This window comes from Crassostrea angulata, chromosome 7 (genome assembly GCF_025612915.1).
Source record: "Crassostrea angulata isolate pt1a10 chromosome 7, ASM2561291v2, whole genome shotgun sequence".
Lineage (NCBI taxonomy): Eukaryota > Metazoa > Mollusca > Bivalvia > Ostreida > Ostreidae > Magallana > Magallana angulata.
In genome coordinates this window covers 47,561,981-47,585,826 of record NC_069117.1, presented here as the reverse complement: position 1 = coordinate 47,585,826, position 23,846 = coordinate 47,561,981, and the positions used below count along the sequence as shown (strand labels likewise).

General features: G+C 32.1%; 1 protein-coding gene, 1 long non-coding RNA gene and 2 pseudogenes across 2 annotated transcripts; all 4 read right to left on the bottom strand.

Moving 5' to 3' along the window:
- Positions 1 to 715: 715 nt before the first annotated feature.
- On the bottom strand, positions 716 to 1,997 carry LOC128157251 (uncharacterized; annotated as a pseudogene).
- Positions 1,998 to 5,343: 3,346 nt separating this feature from the next.
- LOC128191433 (uncharacterized) lies at positions 5,344 to 6,941 on the bottom strand. The gene is made up of 4 exons (XM_052863484.1): positions 6,779 to 6,941; positions 6,516 to 6,562; positions 6,241 to 6,411; positions 5,344 to 6,171 (listed from the first exon to the last, which is right to left on the bottom strand). Exons 1-4 carry the CDS (start codon positions 6,868 to 6,870, stop codon positions 5,756 to 5,758), a joined length of 726 nt encoding a protein of 241 aa, XP_052719444.1. The 5' UTR covers positions 6,871 to 6,941; the 3' UTR covers positions 5,344 to 5,755.
- A 4,331-nt stretch (positions 6,942 to 11,272) lies between these two features.
- LOC128191376 (uncharacterized) lies at positions 11,273 to 15,496 on the bottom strand (annotated as a pseudogene).
- A 6,236-nt stretch (positions 15,497 to 21,732) lies between these two features.
- LOC128157053 (uncharacterized) lies at positions 21,733 to 22,466 on the bottom strand. Its single transcript, XR_008239789.1, has 3 exons — positions 22,328 to 22,466; positions 21,963 to 22,009; positions 21,733 to 21,854 (listed from the first exon to the last, which is right to left on the bottom strand). It is a non-coding gene; the product is annotated as an uncharacterized LOC128157053 (long non-coding RNA).
- Positions 22,467 to 23,846: the final 1,380 nt, after the last annotated feature.

The window sequence follows — 23,846 nt, the reverse complement described above, 5'->3', positions numbered from 1 at the left end:
AACACGCATGTATCATCAATCGTATGATTTCTTTTAATCGTTACATTATTAGATTGACTTCCTTGATTCATTACACTCTTTATTTCTAAGTTTGCTATGGCTAGCTTTGTTTTTTGCTAGATTCAGATATCCCTATACAAAATTTGATCAGAAAAAATGACTTAAACTTTATAAGATTCGATATTGTTTTAAGTGATTCTTATGATGTTATGATTTTCATTTGATTTTCATAAAACACCATTATTTTCGTATACAGGTAACAAATGGTGATGTGTTTGTGCATAAGTCGGTAAAATGAAGTGCCTTCTTTGTGTCACAATTTGGATGCTGATATTTGAACCTTATTATCTGTAACTCGCGGAATGAAAAGAAACATTTTGTGTTTTACTCTTAGAAAAAAAATTCTGTGAGAACTAGACGTAGAGATATGTTTCGGACATTGCAGTGATAAAATATTCCCCAAAAAGTCCGGAAAGCATTCTTAATTAAATAGTTTTCACAAGACTTAGAATATTTTTTTTCAAAAATTGTAGATTTAAAAGCTGAATGAAATATATATTGATAGTAGGCGGAATGGTTGCAGACATAACAAAATAAAAGAAACATGCGTTAGTATGTAAATTAACCATTTTGAACAAGCGTATGAACCAACAAAATGTGAATTTTCTTTATTACTTTTTAAAATATCTTTAGGTTTACAACTTAAGCAGGAGATTTATTGTGTATTCCTGACCGGAAGTTGCAGTCTGATTTCTACTCCATTCAGAGATGTTCAAGACCTTGCCGGGCGGTTGTACTGGTTGTGTTGGACACGGACTCTTGTTCATATATTTCATTAATTTCCAGATATTCGGTTATTGAGTCATTATCTTCTCTAGGCAATTCAAATGTACCTGTTTTTTCTTATTGGCTTTGAAATCCATTTTAATCCATATACACCTATTAGGAATATAAGGACGCAACCCACAATTATAACCGGTATTCTTAAATTATCGTTTTTCACGTTACCTTGGTTATCATAAAATTCCGTTTGAGGTGCTGAGTGTTTGGAATTTTCTTGCTTTTCATATAATTCCGTTTGAGCTGTTGAATATTCGGATTTTTCTTTTGTTGATAATACATCTGATTTGGTGATCCCTAAAATGAAAATCCACAGTGTACTTTTAGCATACTGATAATAATAATAATAATAGTAATAATATTTATTAAACACTTCATGAATTTCCCAATTTTGTTTCGTGCATGTATCAGAAAATGATCTTTGAACATGTACCAACCTGTTACTGTCTCTGAATTATTTCTTAAACATCCAAAGACACAATCACAATCTGTAGCATTACAATGACACGTTTTCCCGCACGATTTACCATAGTGAGGATAGTGGCATGGTGTAGAACAGTTTGTTCCAAAATATCCGGATGGGCATGCTGGATTTATAAAGTGTTCTCATATTCATTTTTGCGTTTTTAGAAATTGCCGAAATTATATTTAGATTAATCTTTTTATTACACGTGTATGATTTTTTTTACTATTTACCTTTGCATTCTCCATTATCCAAGAAAAAGTTTGAATAGCATAGAGTCCTACAAACAAACATCGAAAAATTGTTTATATTGGTACATATCAATATATGCTTTATAAGAACTGAACTATGAAAACCAAGCAGATTTAAAAAGGTATTTCAGGAAAAAAATTATGAAAAATGTATCCATTTTTAAACCAAACTTTGGACTAAGAAATGTATACATTACATACATGTAAATTAAATGTTTCTCAACCTTTAATTTTTCTTGATTAAGAAACGACAAACTGTATCTGTTGAAAAAAGAAATTTTTAAAAATGAGTTCATTTTGGAGAATGATTATTTCGGTTACTCCTAATTCGAAGTAATTATACTTACTGATTGTTTTCATTTTTTGTCACTGGAACTTATGCTTGCTTCACAAATAGGATATTTTAAAACCAAGGGGAAACAGCTTATCAAAAGAAAAATCATTTGTAGTAGCAAAAAATAAAATTACTAAATATAGTAATGTGTTAATATAACAAAACACAAATTATTATCATGCTCAAAGTCAAAAACTAGTTATATCAAGCCATCAACAGGAACTAAGCTAATTTTATCCTTTTGAAGTAGTATGTATTCATTTAGGGAAGGAAATGGTATTTTAAATTCAATAGCATTTTTGGGCATGATCATGCCATAATTTATTGCTCAATATTAAAGTTATCGGTATAGATATATATTTAAGATCGAGACAATTTCCAGTGAATCTGAAGATGATGTGTTGTTCACAGAGTCAGTTGATCCGAATTTGATTTGAAGATGTGGCTTAGATGTCTTCTGACTAGTCAATGCACGTCTGCTTTCCTCAGTTCAATCTAAGCCACATCTGCCATTTAGATTTAGGTACAACCTGTTTAATTATTGTAATAATTCTTGCTATAATTTTTAAAAAAACGTGAATTTACATACCCCTACCACCTCCAACAACAAAAAATATTCGAAGTATTAATCTTCGCAATTTATTATCTAGTAATTATTTTGTGTTTAAAAAATAAAGTTAACGTTCTTAATAATGCAAATCAAATTGTGATCATTGGTAATAACGTTTCTGAAAAACCACGATTAGGCTAAAAGGTTAGGTATCAGATATGGTTTTTCTTGAATGACACTATGGTTTATCTTGAATGACACTACAATTACAGAATATAAACTTCTTTGTATTCTAATTTTACTACATCACAAGGATCCAGAATTATGAAACAGTTTCAAACCCAAGAAACTTGGGGCAAAGACTACTAAACTCCCCTGTTTACCAATCAATCTGATTAATCTTCCATGTTTTCTGCCATGCTTAGTATTTTATAGATAATAAAATTTTCAACTAACACATTAAAAACGATTTCGGTTTTATTTTGATACCCAAGGGCTGCCGGTGTGTAAATGATCTCTTTTTGCATCAGCTGGCCTAAAAGTAAAAGAACGGGAACATCTATTACCTCTGTTTGCTTTGTGTTTATGCGCTCTGTGATGTTTCAGCCCTCTTTGGTGAATCTTACTACATATTATGTCATCAATGTCAATTTTCACCGTCTTCTATTCCTATAGTAACAGTATATTTGTCATTTGAATACTGGTATCTACAGTGTAACTGTTATCTATGATTTTTTAAATAAAAGAAAACGTCATTCCCCATGTAAATTCATACAGGATTGGTCATCAGACATTCTTGTGAAGTGCCTTAAAAAAGGATGGTACTATTATGGTCTAAACATTGACCTCCTTCTCCCTTATATTATTTCCTTGGCATTAATTTCTGGATTCATGATCAGAGACATCACTAAGAGATTTTTTTTCCTGACATAATTAGCCATCGAGAGATGTTACGCACATCGCAAAGATATTTATTTTCAAAACCGGAAGAAATATTCTAAAGTTGTAAACAATTTTCGAACCACTTAGTGTATTATCATAATATGTATGGTTGAATCAAAAGCTAAATGGAACACAGTATTTTTGTACATGAATATTACCTTAACTTGACTGCATTGATTGACAAACGTAACAAGATAGCAACATGGAAAAGTAGAGAGAAACTTCGCCCGGCAAAAAGTTTATTAAGAGTCCCTTTACATTTAAGAGTTTTCCAATATATTATTCATATTACATACGAATAGTGAGAAAGATGACTAGTCTTTGGCATGTTATTGCAAATCATTGCCTATAAACAGCCTTGTGCCTTAAAAGAAATTTTATTCCCATTAAAACTGGCGAATGTTTATTACATTTGTACAGATAAATCGTCGTAAATGCAAAAAACTTTGTGTTATTTATAATACTTATAACTTACCTCATTTAGCATCGCCAATTAAACATACTCCTTGGTCAAAAAAAATAACTTTGGTAATTTTCTATCCTGATTGGGATTCTATAAAGACTTCAAAAGTGCCGCCATATTGCATTGAAGATGCGAACAAAAAAAAATTTAATTGTAATTTTACGTCGTTAAAATCAAAAGTTCAAAAAATCCAAATACCGATGCATTGTGTTTATTCCTGAACTTGTTCTGAATAACATAAATACTAGTATATATATATGTAATACATATCACGGCATGAGTGTAACTGTAATTTCATTGATTTCTATAGGCTTGAAATATGTGCGTTACAGGTCCGTGAATAATTGGACGGAAATTCTGGTATCATTTAGTAGTACAGATACATTCATGAACTTAATGTACGAACAAATTTACTATCGGCATTTTATATATTTAAAAAAATGGCCGAATGCTTGGTAGATCCCTTGGAGTCCTCGATTTCTCTCTACTATACACAATTTGGCTGTATGTTCAATGGGTTTTTTTTATGTTATGGTCACAAATTACATATCAAAAGTCTACTGTGAAGAGGTATTTTATTTACGAAATGCACGAAATGCAACTAATGCAAAGAAGGTTGTTTTGTGTAGTAATCCTGCATCACAACACGCTTCAAACGGTTGCTTTTAAAGCTGACACGAATTCATAAAAGCATTTGGTCGCCATATTAGTTTCGATCTCTCTTTCAAAATAAGTCTGTGCTTGCGCAGTTCAACAGCTGTTTTAAGTGATTAAACTTAAAAAGGCATTGTCCTGTTTTTGTATGTATACTTTGCGATCAAAATGACATGTAGGACTTCATATTTATTGCTTTTATATCTTTTGGCATCATTTTTGGCCAGTTTCGGACAGAAACAAACCATTTAAAGAAATATTTACATTCCTATCCTCAAATGTACAAAATGGCTGTACATCCTTCTTAATTAAAAATTCACTGAAGTGTTGTTAGAATTCTTGTTTCTGAAATCGGGCAGTGTTGCCTTAGTTAACGTGTAAAGCTATTGGAAGCAATTTATTTTACTATACATTCTGATATATTCAGCATCTAAAAGAATTGGTCAGCATATATGTATTTAATAAGGAAGTGCTTTTTATTTTCAAATTAGTCAAACCACAATTAAGCACGTGTCGGTATGATTAAACATTGTTTTCTTAAATCCTACAGTAGAGTTAATGTGCTTGATTCAACTTATTTTTTGCAACGTTCACAGGAGTTTTAATACATGTAATGTGATAATAAGTTATCATTGTAGTATAATAATCAGCATAACCATTAAGGGTTTTTTTCTGTTTAATTCCTTTCAACTTGTTAATTTTGGTTTACCTAACAAGTTTTTTTTTTTTTTACATGTGTTCAATTAAAAGTGCACATGAACATTTTTTATAAAGTCCCCATTTTTCTGCGTGTCAGTATAAATTACATGGGTACGTCTTGTCAGTAATAAAATATTTTAGATCTAAGTGATACAGGGAGATACAACCAGGGATTTTTGCAATACCTTTAAACGAGTTACATTCAAGGAGGACACCATTGGGACCATGTTTGGATTTTGTAATATTTCTTAAAGTGTTTCGTTCAAATGGAAAACCATCTTTGCTAGCCAAGGGTGTCGATCCAAGTTGTTTCTCCATTCGTATTTCTCTGTTTATAGCCGTGGATCGTCATCCTTGGCCAGCAAAGATGCGGTTATACCATTGAGAACATGTTTGCATTTTGCAATACTTTTAATACTCGACTTTGATCATAAAAATGGTTACATTTTCAATTAATAAAGAGTTCATACCATATATAGGCAATGTGATATGATATGCATTGCAAGATACACCTATGTATACAGTATATTGTTTTATTATCGCAAAAACTATAATCTCTTTAGAAGAAGTTTAATTGGGTATTCCTGACCGGAAGTTGCGGTCGTCTAGTTTCTATTCCATTCAAAGATATGAAAGAAGTTGATGTGACAGTAGTACGCATTGTGTTGGACTCAGACTCTTGTTCAGATCTTTCGTCAATTTCCGTATATACGGTTGGAAAGTCATTATCTTCCATTGTATTTGTAATTATATGAGCTTTTTGAACTGGCTTAGCGATCCATTTTATTCCATTAACGAGTATTAAGAGTATAATGACGCAACCAACAATTATAACTGGCATTTTTAAATTCTTGGTTTTCAAACCTCGGTCATTGTTAAGTTCCTCTTTTTCTGTTGAGTAGTCTGGTGTAGCTGCAGAACTGTAGCTCCATGGGAAATTCGGGTTGACGGACAAAGATACCCATACCCATTTCACTAAAAAATATTTCACGTTATGCTATTCATTAAACAATGTGAATCTTCACAATTTCGGTTCGTGAATACATAAATGGAATGCTTCATGTATTATCTGAATCTCTGTATCATTTCCTTGACATCCACTGACGTGGTCACAATCCGAGCTATTGCAGTCACAGGTATTCATACAATGTTTGCCAAAGCCAGGGTAAAAACAACGTAACTTACAGTTCGTTCCAAAATATCCTGGCAGACATTCTGTATTTAATAAACAATTGTCATGTTTATATTCGCTAAATGAAAGCAAATTTATGGAATATATTCTTTGTAATATAAATATAATATATTACATATTTTAATACCTTTGCATTCTCCTTTATCCCGATAAAAGTTTGCACAACACGGAATTCTACAAAATAATATCTCATGAGTAATAATAATTGATAAATTACGGTAGTACAATTGTACAAAATATTAAAAGATTATCTACCTTAGGCTAGACACATTTGAGTTGTTTTAGTTTTAAGAATAAACGCCAACCCAGATTATCAAATTATGTTTAAATCGAGGTTTAAAATTAGTTCCATCAAAAAAAACCATTGATACTTAGTAAAGTTACACTTACTGCATGTTTTCATTTCTCCCAATGGAACAATTTTCAGCTTTACAATTTGACACTATGACCAACAGAGAACAGTTTAATTTAAGGAAATTCATTTCTTTAAAATAACGCAATTTTAAATGTTATGAAACATATTGAAATAAAATAAGATACAGAGACCCGTGAAACTTTGCCGTGCTACATGTAACAGTTTAACATAAGATATGGTAAAGCACAAACAGGAAATAACACTGATTTTTTGTTTACATCAATTAAATCCAGCTTATAATTATCTTATTGAAGTTTTGTGAATGGTAGAGCACAAACAGGAAATAGCACTGATTTTTTGTTTACATCAATCAAATCCAGCATATAATTATCTTATTGAAGTTTGGTGAATCCATTCCGGGAAGGAAATAACATTTAAGTCTATTTAAAACTGCATTTAGTTGCATGATCACAACATAATTCAATTGCAAAAAAATTCAACATTAAACAAAAATTAAACTTCTGGTAATTAAGTCATTAACGAAAATACATATTCATACATAGCAGTAATTTTGGGAAAATGAAGATTGAGGCAATAAATGATTCCCAATGAATCTGAAGACCTAGAGCAGAGTTGTTGACCGGTTAAATGAAGTTATGAATGAAGCCTGTCACTCCCCACAACTTTCCCCAGTTTCACCTATTATTTTGTAATATTTACATTTACTTTCTTTCCCCCTATCAAATTGCATTGATTCATTTGAGTGATATTTACGTATAACACAGAAGACCCAATCACTAAATCTGGTGCGTATGAATACAGTCTTCCTTTAGTATTTCTCCTTTAGTATTTCTCGAAGAACATGACTGTCTCTCCTCGCGACTTCAAGCCAGATCACGACCTGATATTATACTTACGCTGATTAATATTTCCTGATGTTATATTCTAAAGTAAAATGAATTCAATTGATAAATTTCTTAATATACCAAAAGTAAATTCGTCAAATTACAGAATGAAAAATAAAATTCTATTATAAGTTATCAAATCTCTTTGCACTATTTTTGTCAGCATGATTCGGCTGTTCCAATGGCTCTTCCGTTAATTGCACATTACTCGTTTAATAGGCAAGATGTTTTTAAAAATAAATCATGTTTTCGGAAAGAGAATGAATGTTAAAAAAATAATGATTCAATGCTTTATTGTATATTTAGGCATCCCTTTAAAGCAAGTAAAGCATTTTCAATGGGGAATATATCATAGACATTATCACTAGGTTTTTTTTTTTTTTACCGTATAGCCGTTCTTTTGGCGGGACAAAAACTTGGTGAATTTGGACTATTGATGTACGAGGGTCAATAAAAAAAACGAAGACAATATGGCTGTCTATCTTATTTTTTTCATGAAAGTCATACTTAACATATTAATCTGTGCATCAACACTTATGTCTTTGATACGCGAAGTTTAAGTCTATTTAATGCAACGGTATTTTTGTTACCGCTTTTTAAAAACAACATGTTTTGTCACCACGGCGCACTGTAACGTTCAAAACATGACGTCCAGATTAAAAACGCACAGTTTATAGATATATTCCATCTTTATATCACACTTAGTCTCTTGTGTCTTTCTCCTTACAATTTAAAATGGCACTGAACCACTTAACATCTTATTTACACACATTTGTTTTAGAATCATAAGTTATATCTTCGAAGTTTTCATTTTCTAACCGTGTATCTATTACTTTACAGTTAGGATAACCCTGAACGTTGGTTGACGTTACTTATTTTTTTACCAAATATTTACAGATATTCTACTTTCTCTCGGACTGTTTTATATTCAAAATACAATTACCACCACCCCCACAAAATTTATTACAGTTAAACACAAACTTAATTGTTGACTTATTTTTTGCACCATTGAGCATTTTCACAACTTGTATCGGTTTTTTCCTGGGTTAAATCCATTTTATTTGTACTTATCGTTGCGCCGTGACGTCCTGCGACGTCGATGTTTTTAGTTTATTCTAAAGAGGACTACCTGTCTTTAGTTACAAATATTGGTTCGACAAAACAATATATCTCGTCATTATTTGGACATGGAATTCCATGACTATACTTAATTTGAGGTTTCAATATTATTTGGTTTTAAGCCCAACTTATAGAGATATTACTTTCAACAGTATGTGGTTCATTGTTGACATAACACAAATGTTGACCGTGCGCCGTGACCTCATTTTTGTAGGATTTGATTCTAAATAATTCTTATAAATAAAGGAATTTATTAACTTTTTTTCTTGCAAATTGTTTGAAACTATTGCTTAATTATGTCTTCCAAATTTAGTAATGATATGACGTTAAGTAACATAGCTATGACAAAAGTCTATGTATTTTTTATTGACCCTCGTGTGCTATTAATTTTGGAGAATGCAATTTTTGTGAATCATTTTTTCTTCATTAAACATCTACTGTCCGTTTATTTCTAACATGTGGAAAGTATTACAAGGTGGTATGTTTTATCCTGGCTACACACACTTCACACATTTTTCAACAAAATGAAATTAATTTTACTTAATATAATTATGCTAAAAAAAATTACCTTAAGAACAAATTCATTTTCATCATTAGTAAAGATACCATAATTCAGACAATTATTTGTAATTAAGTCGAAAATGGATAAAATTCTCAAAAACATCACAAGCTAATACTCTGTCACTGGGGGTCAAAGTGGGAAAAAATGAAATGGTGTTTAAACAATTAACCTCTTAATTATGAAAATACTTAGTTTTTATTTACGAAAGTTTTGTACTGATTATGTAATTAATAAATGTACGAGGGCTGTCCAAAAAGTTCGTGGACAATCGCGTTTTTGTCATTTTAAACGGGTTTATATATGCATATTGTATACCAACATATTTGTCATAAAATTCCAAATCAGATTAAAGTAGTTTTGAATGTTTTCATTAAAATTAAACTTAAATTTTACTGTATTAAAGTGTCGCGAAAAGCACGTACGGCCCATTGTCAAAATTGTCCAAACTTCGAGATTGAGTTTTCAGATAAGAATATTAACAGTATTTTTAATACGGGTAAAAAACGTCAAAATATTCAACTGTGACGTAGTCAGAATTGTGAACGTCATTTTCATACGTCATTTAAAGCCGTTTTTAATTGAGCAGAGGATATTTCAAGGAGTTTACGGCAAGAACATGTCTTTGAAAACGCCAGAAAAAGCGACGTCGGCGGATCGCATTGAACAGCGCGCCATCATTAAATTCTGCGTAGACTCGGGGAAAACACCTATCAAAACGAAACAAATGATGGAGAACACAAAAAGGCATCGACACATATCAAGATCACTAGTCTACAAGTGGCACAAACGATTTTCGGATGGAGTTTGCGATTTAAAAGACGCTGAAAGAAGTGGAAGGCCTTTGCTTTGTGACGATAAAACGAAATCCCGCATTCATGACATTGTCATGAAGGACAGACGTCTGACGTTAAGAGAAGTCGCGTCAATAAGTGATGTTAGCAAATCTTCGGTTTTTAATATCCTCACTGAAGAGTTCTGTATGAGTCGTGTTTGCGCAAGATGGGTGCCCAGACTTTTATCCGATGAGCACAAAAAAAGACGAATGCAGACAAGTAAGGCTTTCATACAGAATTTCAAAAGAGGAGGAGAGAAGTGGCTTGACAGAATCATTACTACGGACGAGACTTGGCTGCATCATTTTGATCCAGAAACAAAAACAGAATCCAGCATTTGGAAACACCGGGGTTCACCAGCACCGAAAAAGGCGAAGGTTGCGAAATCCGTGGGTAAACAAATGTACATATTCTTTGCTGATCGGCACGGAATGATTTTGGTCCACGCTGTACCCTCCGGTCAGACGGTGAATGCTGCCTACTACTCAAAGGTAGAGAACTACCCATTTCATCACATTTAAGTTGTAATTACAGATTTAAAAACGTCCATTTCGCTACATTTAGCATATCGTAATCCATAAATTTAATACCCGGACATTCTAATCTTAATTTTGATTTATTTAATTACTATATATTAATAAACCCACATATTCTAAAGCCACATACAGTGTACCAAACGAAACATTGGTTTTATTTATTACAGGTGTTACGCCGCGACTTAGTTAAGGCAATTAAGAAAAAACGCCCTGCCATGGCTGTGGACCTTGGAAATATCATCCTACACCAAGATAATGCACCTGCACATACGGCAGCTTCCACGTGTCTGGAAATCGAACTCCTAGGATTCAATCTTCTTGAACATCAGCCATACAGTCCGGATCTTGCTCCGATGGATTTTGCAATTTTTCCTTTCATCAAATCACAGCTAAGAGGAGTAAGATTTGAGAATTCTGATGAACTTAAATATGCTACTCGAACCATTGTATCTAAAATCGACAGCAAATGGTATTCGGATATGTTCGATTCATGGCTAAGAAGGTGTGAGAAGTGTTTGCAGTGCAAAGGTGACTACGTTGAAAAGTAACAGAAACCAACGCGCTACGTACGACGTTATAAAAACGTCGTGTAACCGTCAGACTGGGCCGTGCGGCCTGTACAGGCAATGTTTTTGTAGTGATAACTACATTATGAGAATGTACATTGTTCTGAATTTTATACACATGCATAATTATAGTCTATATTAAAATATTTTAATACTTTTCTAAATATAGCGTCGTTATTTAGAATGAAATCACATGTGTCCACGAACTTTTTGGACAACCCTCGTATATTTGTATCTCTAACACTTTATGCATGTAACAATTGTTCTTTTTTTATCATGCTCAGTGGCTTTGATGATAAAAATAAATGTAGTTATTTGCAGTTATGTACATCTGTTTAAGATATTAAATTTCTATTCTTCAGTGAAAAAATATAATATCAAAATGCCTATCAGCTTATACTACTAAATTGGAATTAATATTTAAGCTAAAATCAATATTGCTTACCCCACATTTCCTCTAATTTTCTAAAATGTTGAAGACATTAAGATTTTTTTATGCTTCAAATTTTTAAATATTTCTGATTTTTTATTCGTCTCCTTAAAACATATATATATATATATATATATATATATATATATATATATATATATATATATATATATATATATATATATATATATATATATATATATATATGAATTGAAGGTAGATTGGATGGTTTAGAAATTTGTTGACCGCCCAGCCTCCTTTAAAATAAAACTAACAAAATCAACAATTTATATTGTCATATTTGGGTTTAGACTTTCCTTTTCTCTGGCAGGCTTTGCACTGAACGTTATAGTATCCTGATGCCGAACATTTACAAATTGGCACCCGCAGATGTCGACAACTAAACCCGTGAACTTCAGTGCTTGTGTTGTGCGACTCCGCCAAGACCTCTAAATACTTAGGTTTGGTGTCAAGGTCATTTGGACTGGCTTCGAGGTCATTTGTATTGATGTAGGGATCATTCGGGTCGACGTATTCACCCGAACCTTCATAAGAACTAGGGAACACCTGACCAATGTCTAATAGATTAGACGAAGCAGGAAGGACCACTCTTTCAAAATGTTTTTTCCTGATCACATTTTGTCTCTGATTAATAACTTTTGCTTGTGTTGTCTGTGTCTCGAAAGTTCTTTTTCCGCGGGAAATCTCGCAATTTGAGTCCACCGCATCTGAGAATGTCTTATGACTGGTTTTTATTTTTTTGATTAAGATCACGATTATCGACAGAAGAAAAAACACCGTTGCTCCTAATATTATAACTGTAAAAAACATTGGTGACGTGGATAAAAAATTACTATTACTTTCTTCAGTTTGTTTTGTAATGGCGCCGGTGGGTGTTCGAATGACGTTGCGGGTTGTAATCTCCATTGTAAATTTCTTCCAGTAACGTGTATACTTGTATTTATTTTCTTCTCCGTTTTCTTTTTCTTCTGTTTTGCTGTCAGTGTCGTTCTTTCTACCTCTGCTTATTTTTTTCTGTAAATCTATAAACCAGAAGCAAACTATCACTCCATGCTTTAAAACATCCAAAATTCGGATTGCACTGTTCCTATAATATACATGTACATGCAAGACACCTATGGCTGAATGAAATAAAACACCTAAAATAGCTACAGTACTACTATTATACGATAAAAAAAAACTAGTCAAGGGAAGCAGTGACATACATAATAAGATATATATGCTACTAATAATTTGAAGTATGATATTGATGATACGGTGTATAGAAATAAGGAATATTCACTCTTTAGTTATATAAAATATGCAATGGTTATTCTTACCTGAAGTAAACAGACGGTCTTATTCCACTCGAACACGATCTTCAAATGACATGAACAAGAAAACGTCAGACTGGAAACATGATTTAACAAGTATATTCGACTCATTCTTCTTACAAATTAATGGGAAACGGCTTAAAAAATCACGAAGGAACTGAAAATAAGTTCAATCATCATATATAATTCACTTGTGTCTAGTCTCCCTCTTGAGAACTTGACTGGGTTTCAAGAGTACTTGCGTACTCAATTAAAAATTATTTATGGTTTTAAATCGTTTTCCCTATGAAAAAACTTCACATTCCCTTCTCTTAGCGTATAAGAGAACATATATACGCTGACCCCTCCCTTCTCTACGGAAGTTTGACACTAAACTAAAGTTTAAGGGGTTAGGTGATCACGCGTTTGCATTGGTTTGTTTGTTATATAACATCCTAGTATGAAATGAAGTTTCAAACCAATTTTATAATGGTTTAACAAAGTTTTACAAAACTATCAAAAAGTCCATTCCGATAAAATTGTAACTAAAGTTGTGATTATTATATAATTATTAAACCATTTAAAGAAATGTTTACATTCTTATCCTCAAATGTACAAAATGGCCGTACATCCCTCTTAATTAACAATTCACTGAAGTGTTGTTTAAATTCTTGTTTCTGAAATCGGGCAGTGCTGCCTTAATTAACTTGTAAAGCTATTGCAAGCAATTTATTTTACGATACATGATTCTGATATATTTAGCATCTAAAAGAATTGGTCAGCATATATGCATTTAATAAGGAAGTGCTTTTTATTTACAAATTAGTCAAACCACAATTAAGCACGTGTCGGTATAATTAAACGTTGTTTTCTTAAATCCTACAGTAGAGTTGATGTGCTTGATTCAACTTATTTTTTGCAATGTTCACGGGAGTTTTGATACATGTAATGTGATAATAAGTTATCATTGTAGTGTTTTGTTCAAATGAAAAACCATCTTTGCTAGCCAAGGGTGACGATCTAAGATGTTTCTCTATTCGTATTTCTCTATTTATAGCCGTGGATCGTCATCCTTGGCCAACAAAGATGCGGTTATACCATTGAGAACATGTTTGCATTTTGCAATACTTTTAATACTAGACTTGATCATAGAAATGGTTACATTTTTCAATTAATAAAGAGTTCATACCATATATAGGCAATGTGGTGCGATATGCATTGCAAGATACACCTATGTATACAGTATATTGTTTTATTATCGCAAAAACCATAATCTCTATAGAAGAAGTTTAATTGGGTATTCCTGACCGGAAGTTGCGGTCTTCTGGTTTCTATTCCATTCAAAGACGTGAAAGAAGTTGATGTGACAGTTGTACGCATTGTGTTGGACTCAGACTCTCGTTCAGATCTTTCATCAATTTCCGTATATACGGTTGGAAGGTCATTATCTTCCATTCTATTTGAAATAATATGAGCTTTTTTAACTGGCTTAGAGATCAATTTTATTCCATTTACGAGTATTAAGAGTATACTGACGCAACCAAAAATTATAACTGGCATTTTTAAATTCTTGGTTTTCAAACCTCGGTCATTGTTAAGTTCCTCTTTTTCTATTGAGTAGTATGGTGTAGCTGCAGAACTGTAGCTCCATGGGAAATTCGGGTTGACGGACAAAGATACCCATGACCTCGTGTTCACTAAAAAATAATTCACGTTATGCTACTCATTAAACTATGTGAATCTTCCCAATTTCGGTTCTTGAATAGATGAATTAAATGCTTCATTTATTTTTATTTTGTACATACCTGCTGTTATCTGAATCTCTGTATCATTTCCTTGACATCCACTGACGTGGTCACAGTCCGAGGTATTGCAGTCACAGGTATTCATACAAATTTTGCCAAAGTAAGGGTAAACACAACGTGCCTGACAGTTCATTCCAAAATATCCCGGTAGTCATTCTGTATGTAATAAACAATTGTCATGTTTATGTTCGCTAAATGAAAGCAAACTTTAAGAATATATTCTTTATAATATAAATATGATATATTATATATTTTATTACCTTTGCATTCTCCTTTAACCCGATAAAAGTTTGTACAACACGGAATTCTACAAAATAATATCTCAAGAGTATTGAAAAAATAACGGCAGTACAAATGTACAAAATACTAAAAAATTATCTACTTTAGGCTAGACACATTTGAGTTGTTTTAGTTTCAAGAATAAACGATAACCCAGCTTATCAAATTATGTTGAGATCGAGGTTTAAAATTAGTTCAGTCAAAAAACAACATTGATACTAAAAAAAAGTTACACTTACTGCAGGTTTTCAGTTATCCCAACGGAACAATTTTCAGCTTTACAATTTGACACTATGACCAACAGAAAACAGTTTATTTTAAGGAAATTCATTTCTTTAAAATTTCGCAATTTTAAATGTCATGAAACATATTGAAATAAAATAAGATACAGAGACCCGTGTTACTTTGCCGTGCTACATGTAACCGTTTATCATAATTTATGGTAATGCACAAACAGGAAATAGCACTGATATGTTTGTTTACATCAATCAAATCCAGATTATAATTACCTTATTGAAGTTTGGTGAATTCATTCCGGGTAGGAAATGACATTTAAGTCTGCAATTGCATGATCACAACATAATTGAATTGCAAAAGAATCCATCATTAAACAGAATTTTAAACTTCGGGTAATTGACTCATTTACTTAAATACATAACCACATATATACATTGTACATTGCAGTAGTTTTGGAAAAATGAAGATTGTGACGATTAATAATTTCCAATGAATCTGAAAAAAAAGAGAGAGGAGTTGTTCACCAAGTCAGTTGATTAGAACTGGAACTGGATATGCAAATATGACTGAGGCCTGTCACTCCCACATCTTTCCTCAGTATATTTATCGTGTATTTTGTATATTTATGCAGTCTTAGGTGGCAGGGGACAGGTTTTTTTTATACAATTCATTGTAGCCAAGTGATGCGTGTCTTCGGAACTCTGTAACTAGAATTTCCTCGGTTCCCATTCAGCACAAATACCTTTAATTCACTCTTTATAAGGCCAATCACCAATTTCTGAAGAAAATTTTTCGTCAAAACCTGTAAAATTTTCTACATACTGGTTTTTATGAGATTTTGACCCTTTCATATTTTGCTAATTTTTCATGATTTTTCAGTTTTTTAAACCTCCCCCAGCTAATTCCCTGCAGAGGGTTGACCTTCCGTACCGCGTGCATGTACCACTATCACATGTCAGAAACTTACCGGTGTATAGTTTACAATGTCCCATCCACCTACTTTTCGTGTTATTTTACCTCCTGTCTGTAACTTGCAATTTCACTGTGTAAAGTCAGCACAACAGTCATAGCCGCAGGTTTCGCATTTTACTTCTGATTCTTATGTTTCTAACATAAGGGGCCTACATATTGCATATCAATTTCATTAACAGACATCCCTCTAACTAATGATAATCATTAAAAATCATTTCATGAATTTTAGCAACACTCATAAAGAAGATTAAGGCATGGTGCCTTCAAGTACAGCAACTCTCAATTTTACAAAAATATTGACGGGTACTTTATTCGAACCTTTAACATACACTAACATTCTCTGAAAAGTCGTCTTGTCTTAAAATTAAAAGGCTTATGCTGTTCTGAGAAAAAGTACACCACATTTTGACAATTCCATTGAGGTTTAGGAAAAATATGGCCATATAAGTGAACCCACCATTTCCACTTTCCTCTATTTAACACAGATTCATAGGGCTCTCCATAAATAAAGCAACTTTACCTAATCTTTTAGAGGTCAACTGTTGTTCAACCCCCTTAAATAAGAAACCTTATTCAATAGTACATACATTTGCTTGATATTATTATGATAAAAGCATCACATCACTTAGAATTCCCTCTACATATATACCCTTCCCCTATCTTTTGATTTTCACAAGAAGGGTTAGTTTGAACACTTAAACCTAATATTATGAAACTTTTGGCAGTTTCCTTGAGTCATTTCTTACACATATTTAAAAAACAACCATCACTGATATCTAAAATTGATCTTTTTTGGTAAATGGATGATTTGTAGCATTTTTATTCACAAAAAGTCACGTCGCCCTACATGTGATTTCTTGTTTTCATGAAAAACTAAGCCTGTAATCATATTTAGTTGATATCTTACATATTCTGGTTTCTAGTCTCCTTTTAACTTTGCTAAATTAGTAAGACCTACAAGTGTGATGTGTGTGTTTAATTAAAATGAAATTCAAACACACACGGGTACCTCGGGACGGATGAGAATTCCATGAAAAATGTTCAAATGTTACGTGTTTTTCTACATTTTTGATGCATATAAACAATAAAAGGGTAAAAATATGTTGTTTTTTATTCATTCCAAGTGTAATTATCATAGCAGATGTTATTTCAAGGTCAAATGTACATTTACATATCCTACATGTAATGGTTATGGAGTCCATTGGAAAGAAGGGGTGGCTTTTTCAATTCTGTAAATACATCTAAAATACCATTTTTTGATAGGAAGGAGCAAAAACTTGAGTTTTTTGACATATTGTATACTTTGATAACTGCATTTGTCTACATGTAAAGTTCATTTGAAATAAAAATATGCTGTTTTAAAAAAATTGGGGGATATAAGTCAGGTGGCTTAATGTTATTTCATAAAATCAGACAGCAAAATGGCTGCAAATTCATAAATTTAATGATTTAATTGATAAAAACTGTTTTAAAGTATTTATTCTTATCTCAGTAATTAACTTAAGCCTATTAATTGTCATCAGGATAGGAAATACCTACTCTCTTAGCCAATTTACTCTAGTGGTGGTCATTCTACACATTTAAGAGGGAGTTACTCCCCTTGAATATTTTAGCTAATAAATCATGTAATGACATTTATAGCCAAGAAAATCATCCATTTTCACAAAATGTATTACTTATGGTACAAAATCCACTCAAAATTACAGTTAAAGGAGAAATATGAAAATACCATGTAGTCTTGAAGGTGGCAGGGGACAGTTTTTTTTATACAATTCATTGTAGCCAAGTGATGCGTGTCTTCGGAACTCTGTAACTAGAATTTCCTCGGTTCCCATTCAGCACAAATACCTTTAATTCACTCTTTATAAGGCCAATCACTAATTTCTGAAGAAAATTTTTCGTCAAAACCTGTAAAATTTTCTACATACTGGTTTTTATGAGATTTTGACCCTTTCATATTTTGCTAATTTTTCATGATTTTTCAGTTTTTTAAACCTCCCCCAGCTAATTCCCTGCAGAGGATTGACCTTCCGTACCGCGTGCATGTTGCACTATCACATGTCAGAAACTTACCGGTGTATAGTTTACAATGTCCCATCCACCTACTTTTCGTGTTATTTTACCTCCCGTCTGTAACTTGCAATTTCACTGTGTAAAGTCAGCACAACAGTCATAGCCGCAGGTTTCGCATTTTACTTCTGATTCTTATGTACCTAACATAAGGGGCCTACATATTGCATATCAATTTCAACAACAGACATCCCTCTAACTAATGATAATCATTAAAAATCATTTCATGAATTTTAGCAACACTCATAAGCCTTCAAGTACAGCAACTCTCAATTTTACAAAAATATTGACGGGTACTTTATTCGAAACTGTCCCTTGCTACATTATACAGCAAATTGAAGCACTTTTAACGGGAAATATATTTAAACCACTATCACAAATTCCTATATTTAAAGCAAATCTTCGCAATCATTGGTCTAGAAATAATTTTGTGTTTAAAACAAAAGTATATCCTAATGCAAATTTGATTGTGTTCATTGGAAGTAAAATTTCTGAAAAAAGCACGATTAAGTAAAAAGGTTACTTGCAAAGATAAGTCATGTAGTTGAACTTAATTTCAAGACTGATTCTAAACACACGTTACGCAATATCAAGTAACTTTATATTTTGTGTTTTTATTGTTTATTACATTGACTTAAAATCATGAACCTGTCTTAAACCTCAGGAACTTCGGCCATGAACAGTCATAGGTCAACAATAATATTTTTCCTTTTTTCTGTTATTTTAATAGTATCGTATTGCTAATGTCATTTAAGAGTCCACATTGATGTCGAAGATAATTCGTTTTGTGAATATTTCTTTCAAAACATCTTTAATTTTTTTTACACATAGAGCAATTACATTTACTTCATTAATATCTTTTTATTGCATATAAAAATAAGTAATGATAGTTTTTATCCCTAAGGTTTTATTACATATTCAAATACTTTCTATTAATTTTCTTTTAAGCTACTCTTTGATTTAAAGCTAGAGAAAGGTGTACTTAGAAAAGAAATTGCTAAAGAGAGTTGGACGGTTGTGGCCACCTAAAGACCATATTGGTCTCCTTAAAACATTAGCTCTGTAAAAGATTGAAGAAAATATTCAAATTTTATGAAAGTTGTCCTTACCATATAGCAGTTCATAGTTTTAAAAATATAAATACGAAATTAAGGTAGATTGTATGGTTTCGAAATTTGTTGACTGCCTAGCCTCCTTAAGTTAAAAAATCATTTAAAATACATGTACATGTACATCCTTTATCTTGCATTTAATATCAATTTTAAAATCTTTATAGTTTTGTATTTATTGTAAAATAAATTGTACACAGCGTATTTAAGAGGAATTTGTGGTCGTAACGAGTTTTAAACTGCATTGTTATCCTTTAGTAGATGATCTAGAAAACTTCCAAAATCTAAAAGGTAAAATATATGGATTTTTTCTTTACTTAATAATAGCATACTGCTAAGCAAGTCATATCTTAGAAGTTTGGGTATATCTGATGGTCAATTTGTTGACCACACAGCCTCCTTTTAAATAAAACTAACAAAATCAATAATTTATATCGTCATATTTTGGTCTAGACTTTCCTTTTTCTCTGGCAGGTTTTGCACTGTACGTTATAGTATCCTGATTACAGATTGGCACCTGCAGATGTCGACAACTAAACCCGTGAACTTCAGTGCTTGTGTTGTACGACCCGCCAAGACCTCAAAATACTTAGGGTTGGTGTCAAGGTCATTTGGACTGGCTTCGGGGTCATTTGTATTGATGTAGGGATCATTCGGGTCGACGTATTCACCTGAACCTTCATAAGAATTAGGGAGCACCCGACCAATGTCTAATAGATTAGACAAAGCAGGAAGGACCACTCTTCAAAAATGTTTTTTACTTATCAATTTTTGTCTCTGATTAAAAACTTTTGCATGTGTTGTCTGTGTCTCGAAAGTTTTTGTTCTCGCAATTAGCGTCCACCGTATCTGAGAATGTCTTTTGACTGGTTTTTATTTTTTTTTTTATTAAGATCATGATTATCAACGGAAGAAAAAACATCGTTGCTCCAAATTTTATGATTGTAAAAAAACATTGGTGACGTGGATTTAGAATTACAATTACTTTCTTTAGTTTGTTTTGTAATGGCGCCGGTGGGTGTCTGAATGGCGTTGTGGGTTGTAATCACCGTTGTAAATTTCGGCCAGTAACGTGTTTACTTGTATTCCTTTTCTTTTCTTTTTCTTCTTCTTCTCCTTTGCTGTCAGTGTCGTTCTGTCTGATTCTGCTCATTTTTATCTGTAAATCTATATACAAGAAGCAAACTACACACCATGCTTAAAACCACCAAAAAATCTTTTATGCACTGTTGCTATTATATGCATGCAAGACACCAAGTACTGAATAAAATATTGTTTCAACGAAAACACGTAAAAATAGCTACAGAACTACTATTATAGGATAAAAAACCTAGTCAACGGAAGCAATGGCATACATGATAAATTCTATATGCTACTAATGTTTTGAAGTACAATATTCATGATATGGTGTATGGTAATAAGGAATATTCACTGTTTAGTTATATATAATTTGCAATGGATATTCTTACCTGAACTTATCAAACGGTCTTGTTCTACTCGAACACGATCTTCAAATGACGTGAACAAGAAAACGTTAGACTGGAAACGTGATTTAACAAGTATAATCAACCCATTCTTCTTTCAAAGTAATGAGAAACAGCTTAAAAAGCACGAAGGACCTGAGAAGAAGATCATTCAACATATACAAAGCACTTGTGTTGTCTCCCTCTAGAGAACATGACTGAGTTTTATTTAGAAATGACTGTTGGTTTTAAATCTTTTTCCCTATGGAAAAACTTCACCTTCTCTTCTCTTAGCGTATAAGAGATCATATATAAGCTGACCTCTCCCTTCTCTACGGAAGATTGACATTAGGCTAAAGTTTAAGGGGTTTGGTGATCACGTGTTTGCATTGATTTGTTTGTTTGTTTTAAACATACATTGTCAAGCATGAAATGAAGTTTCACACCAATTTTATAATGGTTTAACAAAGTTTTACAAAACTATTAAAAATTCCATGCCGATAAAACTGTAACTAGAATTGTGATTATTATATAATTATTTATCACCCTTGTGTACTCTTAGACTAAAATGTATGATTATAATAGTTACCGGATATGTCTTTATTTTTTTTAACATAGTATAATTTCCCACTTCCGGATTTTAAGTCTTTTATTTATAAAAACTTCACAACAGTCTGATAATAAATTAAAAATTCACTCGTGTGAAATGTCTAAATTGGTGGGGTTTATTAAGGTTTATTTAGGCCAACCTTTTGTGCCAACCTGTTACTGTCTCTGAATTATTTCTTAAACATCCAAAGACACAATCACAATCTGTAGCATTACAATGACACGTTTTCCCGCACGATTTACCATAGTGAGGATAGTGGCATGGTGTAGAACAGTTTGTTCCAAAATATCCGGATGGGCATGCTGGATTTATAAAGTGTTCTCATATTCACTTTTGCGTTTTTAGAAATTGCCGAAATTATATTTAGATTAATCTTTTTATTACACGTGTATGATTTTTTTACTATTTACCTTTGCATTCTCCATTATCCAAGAAAAAGTTTGAATAGCATAGAGTCCTACAAACAAACATCGAAAAATTGTTTATATTGGTACATATCAATATCTGCTTTATAAGAACTGAACTATGAAAACCAAGCATATTTAAAAAGGTATTTCAGGAAAAAAATTATGAAAAATGTATCCATTCTTAAACCAAACTTTGGACTAAGAAATGTATACATTACATACATGTAAATGAAATGTTTCTCAACCTTTAATTTTGCTTGATTAAGAAACGACAAACTGTATCTGTTGAAAAAAGAAATTTTTAAAAATGAGTTCATTTTGGAGAATGATTATTTCGGTTACTCCTAATTCGAAGTAATTATACTTACTGATTGTTTTCATTTTTGTCACTGGAACTTATGCTTGCTTCACAAATAGGATATTTTAAAACCAACGGGAAACAGCTTATCAAAAGAAAAATCATTTGTAGTAGCAAAAAATAAAATTATTAAATATGGTAATGTGTTAATATAACAAAACACAAATTATTATCATGCTCAAAGTCAAAAACTAGTTATATCAAGCCATCAACAGGAACTAAGCTAATTTTATCCTTTTGAAGTAGTATGTATTCATTTAGGGAAGGTAATGGTATTTTAAATTCAATTGCATTTTTTGGGCATGATCATGCCATAATTTATTGCTCAATATTAAAGTTATCGGTATAGATATATATTTAAGATCGAGACAATTTCCAGTGAATCTGAAGATGATGTGTTGTTCACAGAGTCAGTTGATCCGAATTTGATTTGAAGATGTGGCTTAGATGTCTTCTGACTAGTCAATGCACGTCTGCTTTCCTCAGTTCAATCTAAGCCACATCTGCCATTTAGATTTAGGTACAACCTGTTTAATTATTGTAATAATTCTTGCTATAATTTACATTAGAAATGGTATGTGCATCTGAAAAAAAAGTGAATTGACATACCCCTACCACCTCCAACAACAAAAAATATTCGAAGTATTAATCTTCGCAATTTATTATCTAGTAATTATTTTGTGTTTAAAAAATAAAGTCAACGTTCTTAATAATGCAAATCAAATTGTGTTCATTGGTAATAACGTTTCTGAAAAACCACGATTAGGCTAAAAGGTTAGGTATCAGATATGGTTTTTCTTGAATGACACTATGGTTTATCTTGAATGACACTACAATTACAGAATATAAACTTCTTTGTATTCTAATTGTTATTACATCACAAGGATCCAGAATTATGAAACAGTTTCAAACCCAAGAAACTTGGGGCAAAGACTACTTAACTCCCCTGTTTACCAATCAATCTGATTAATCTTCCATGTTTTCTGCTATGCATAGTATTTTATAGATAATAAAATTTTCAACTAACACATTAAAAACGATTTCGGTTTTATTTTAATACCTAAGGGCTGCCGGTGTGTAAATGATCTCTTTTTGCATCAGCTGGCCTAAAAGTAAAAGAACTGGAACATCTATTACCTCTGTTTGCTTGTGTTTATGCGCTCTGTGATGTTTCAGCCCTCTTTGGTGAATCTTACTACATATTTTGTCATCAATGTCAATTTTCACCGTCTTCTATTCCTATAGTAAGAGTATATTTGTCATTTGAATACTGGTATCTACAATGTAACTGTTATCTATGATTTTTTAAATAAAAGAAAACGTCATTCCCCATGTAAATTCATACAGTATTGGTCATCAGAAATTCTTGTGAAGTGCCTTAAAAAAGGATGGCACTATTATGGTCTAAGCATTGACCTCCTTCTCCCTTATATTATTTCCTTGGCATTAATTTCTGGATTCATGATCAGAGACATCACTAAGAGATTTTTTTTCCTGACATAATTAGCCATCGAGAGATGTTACGCACA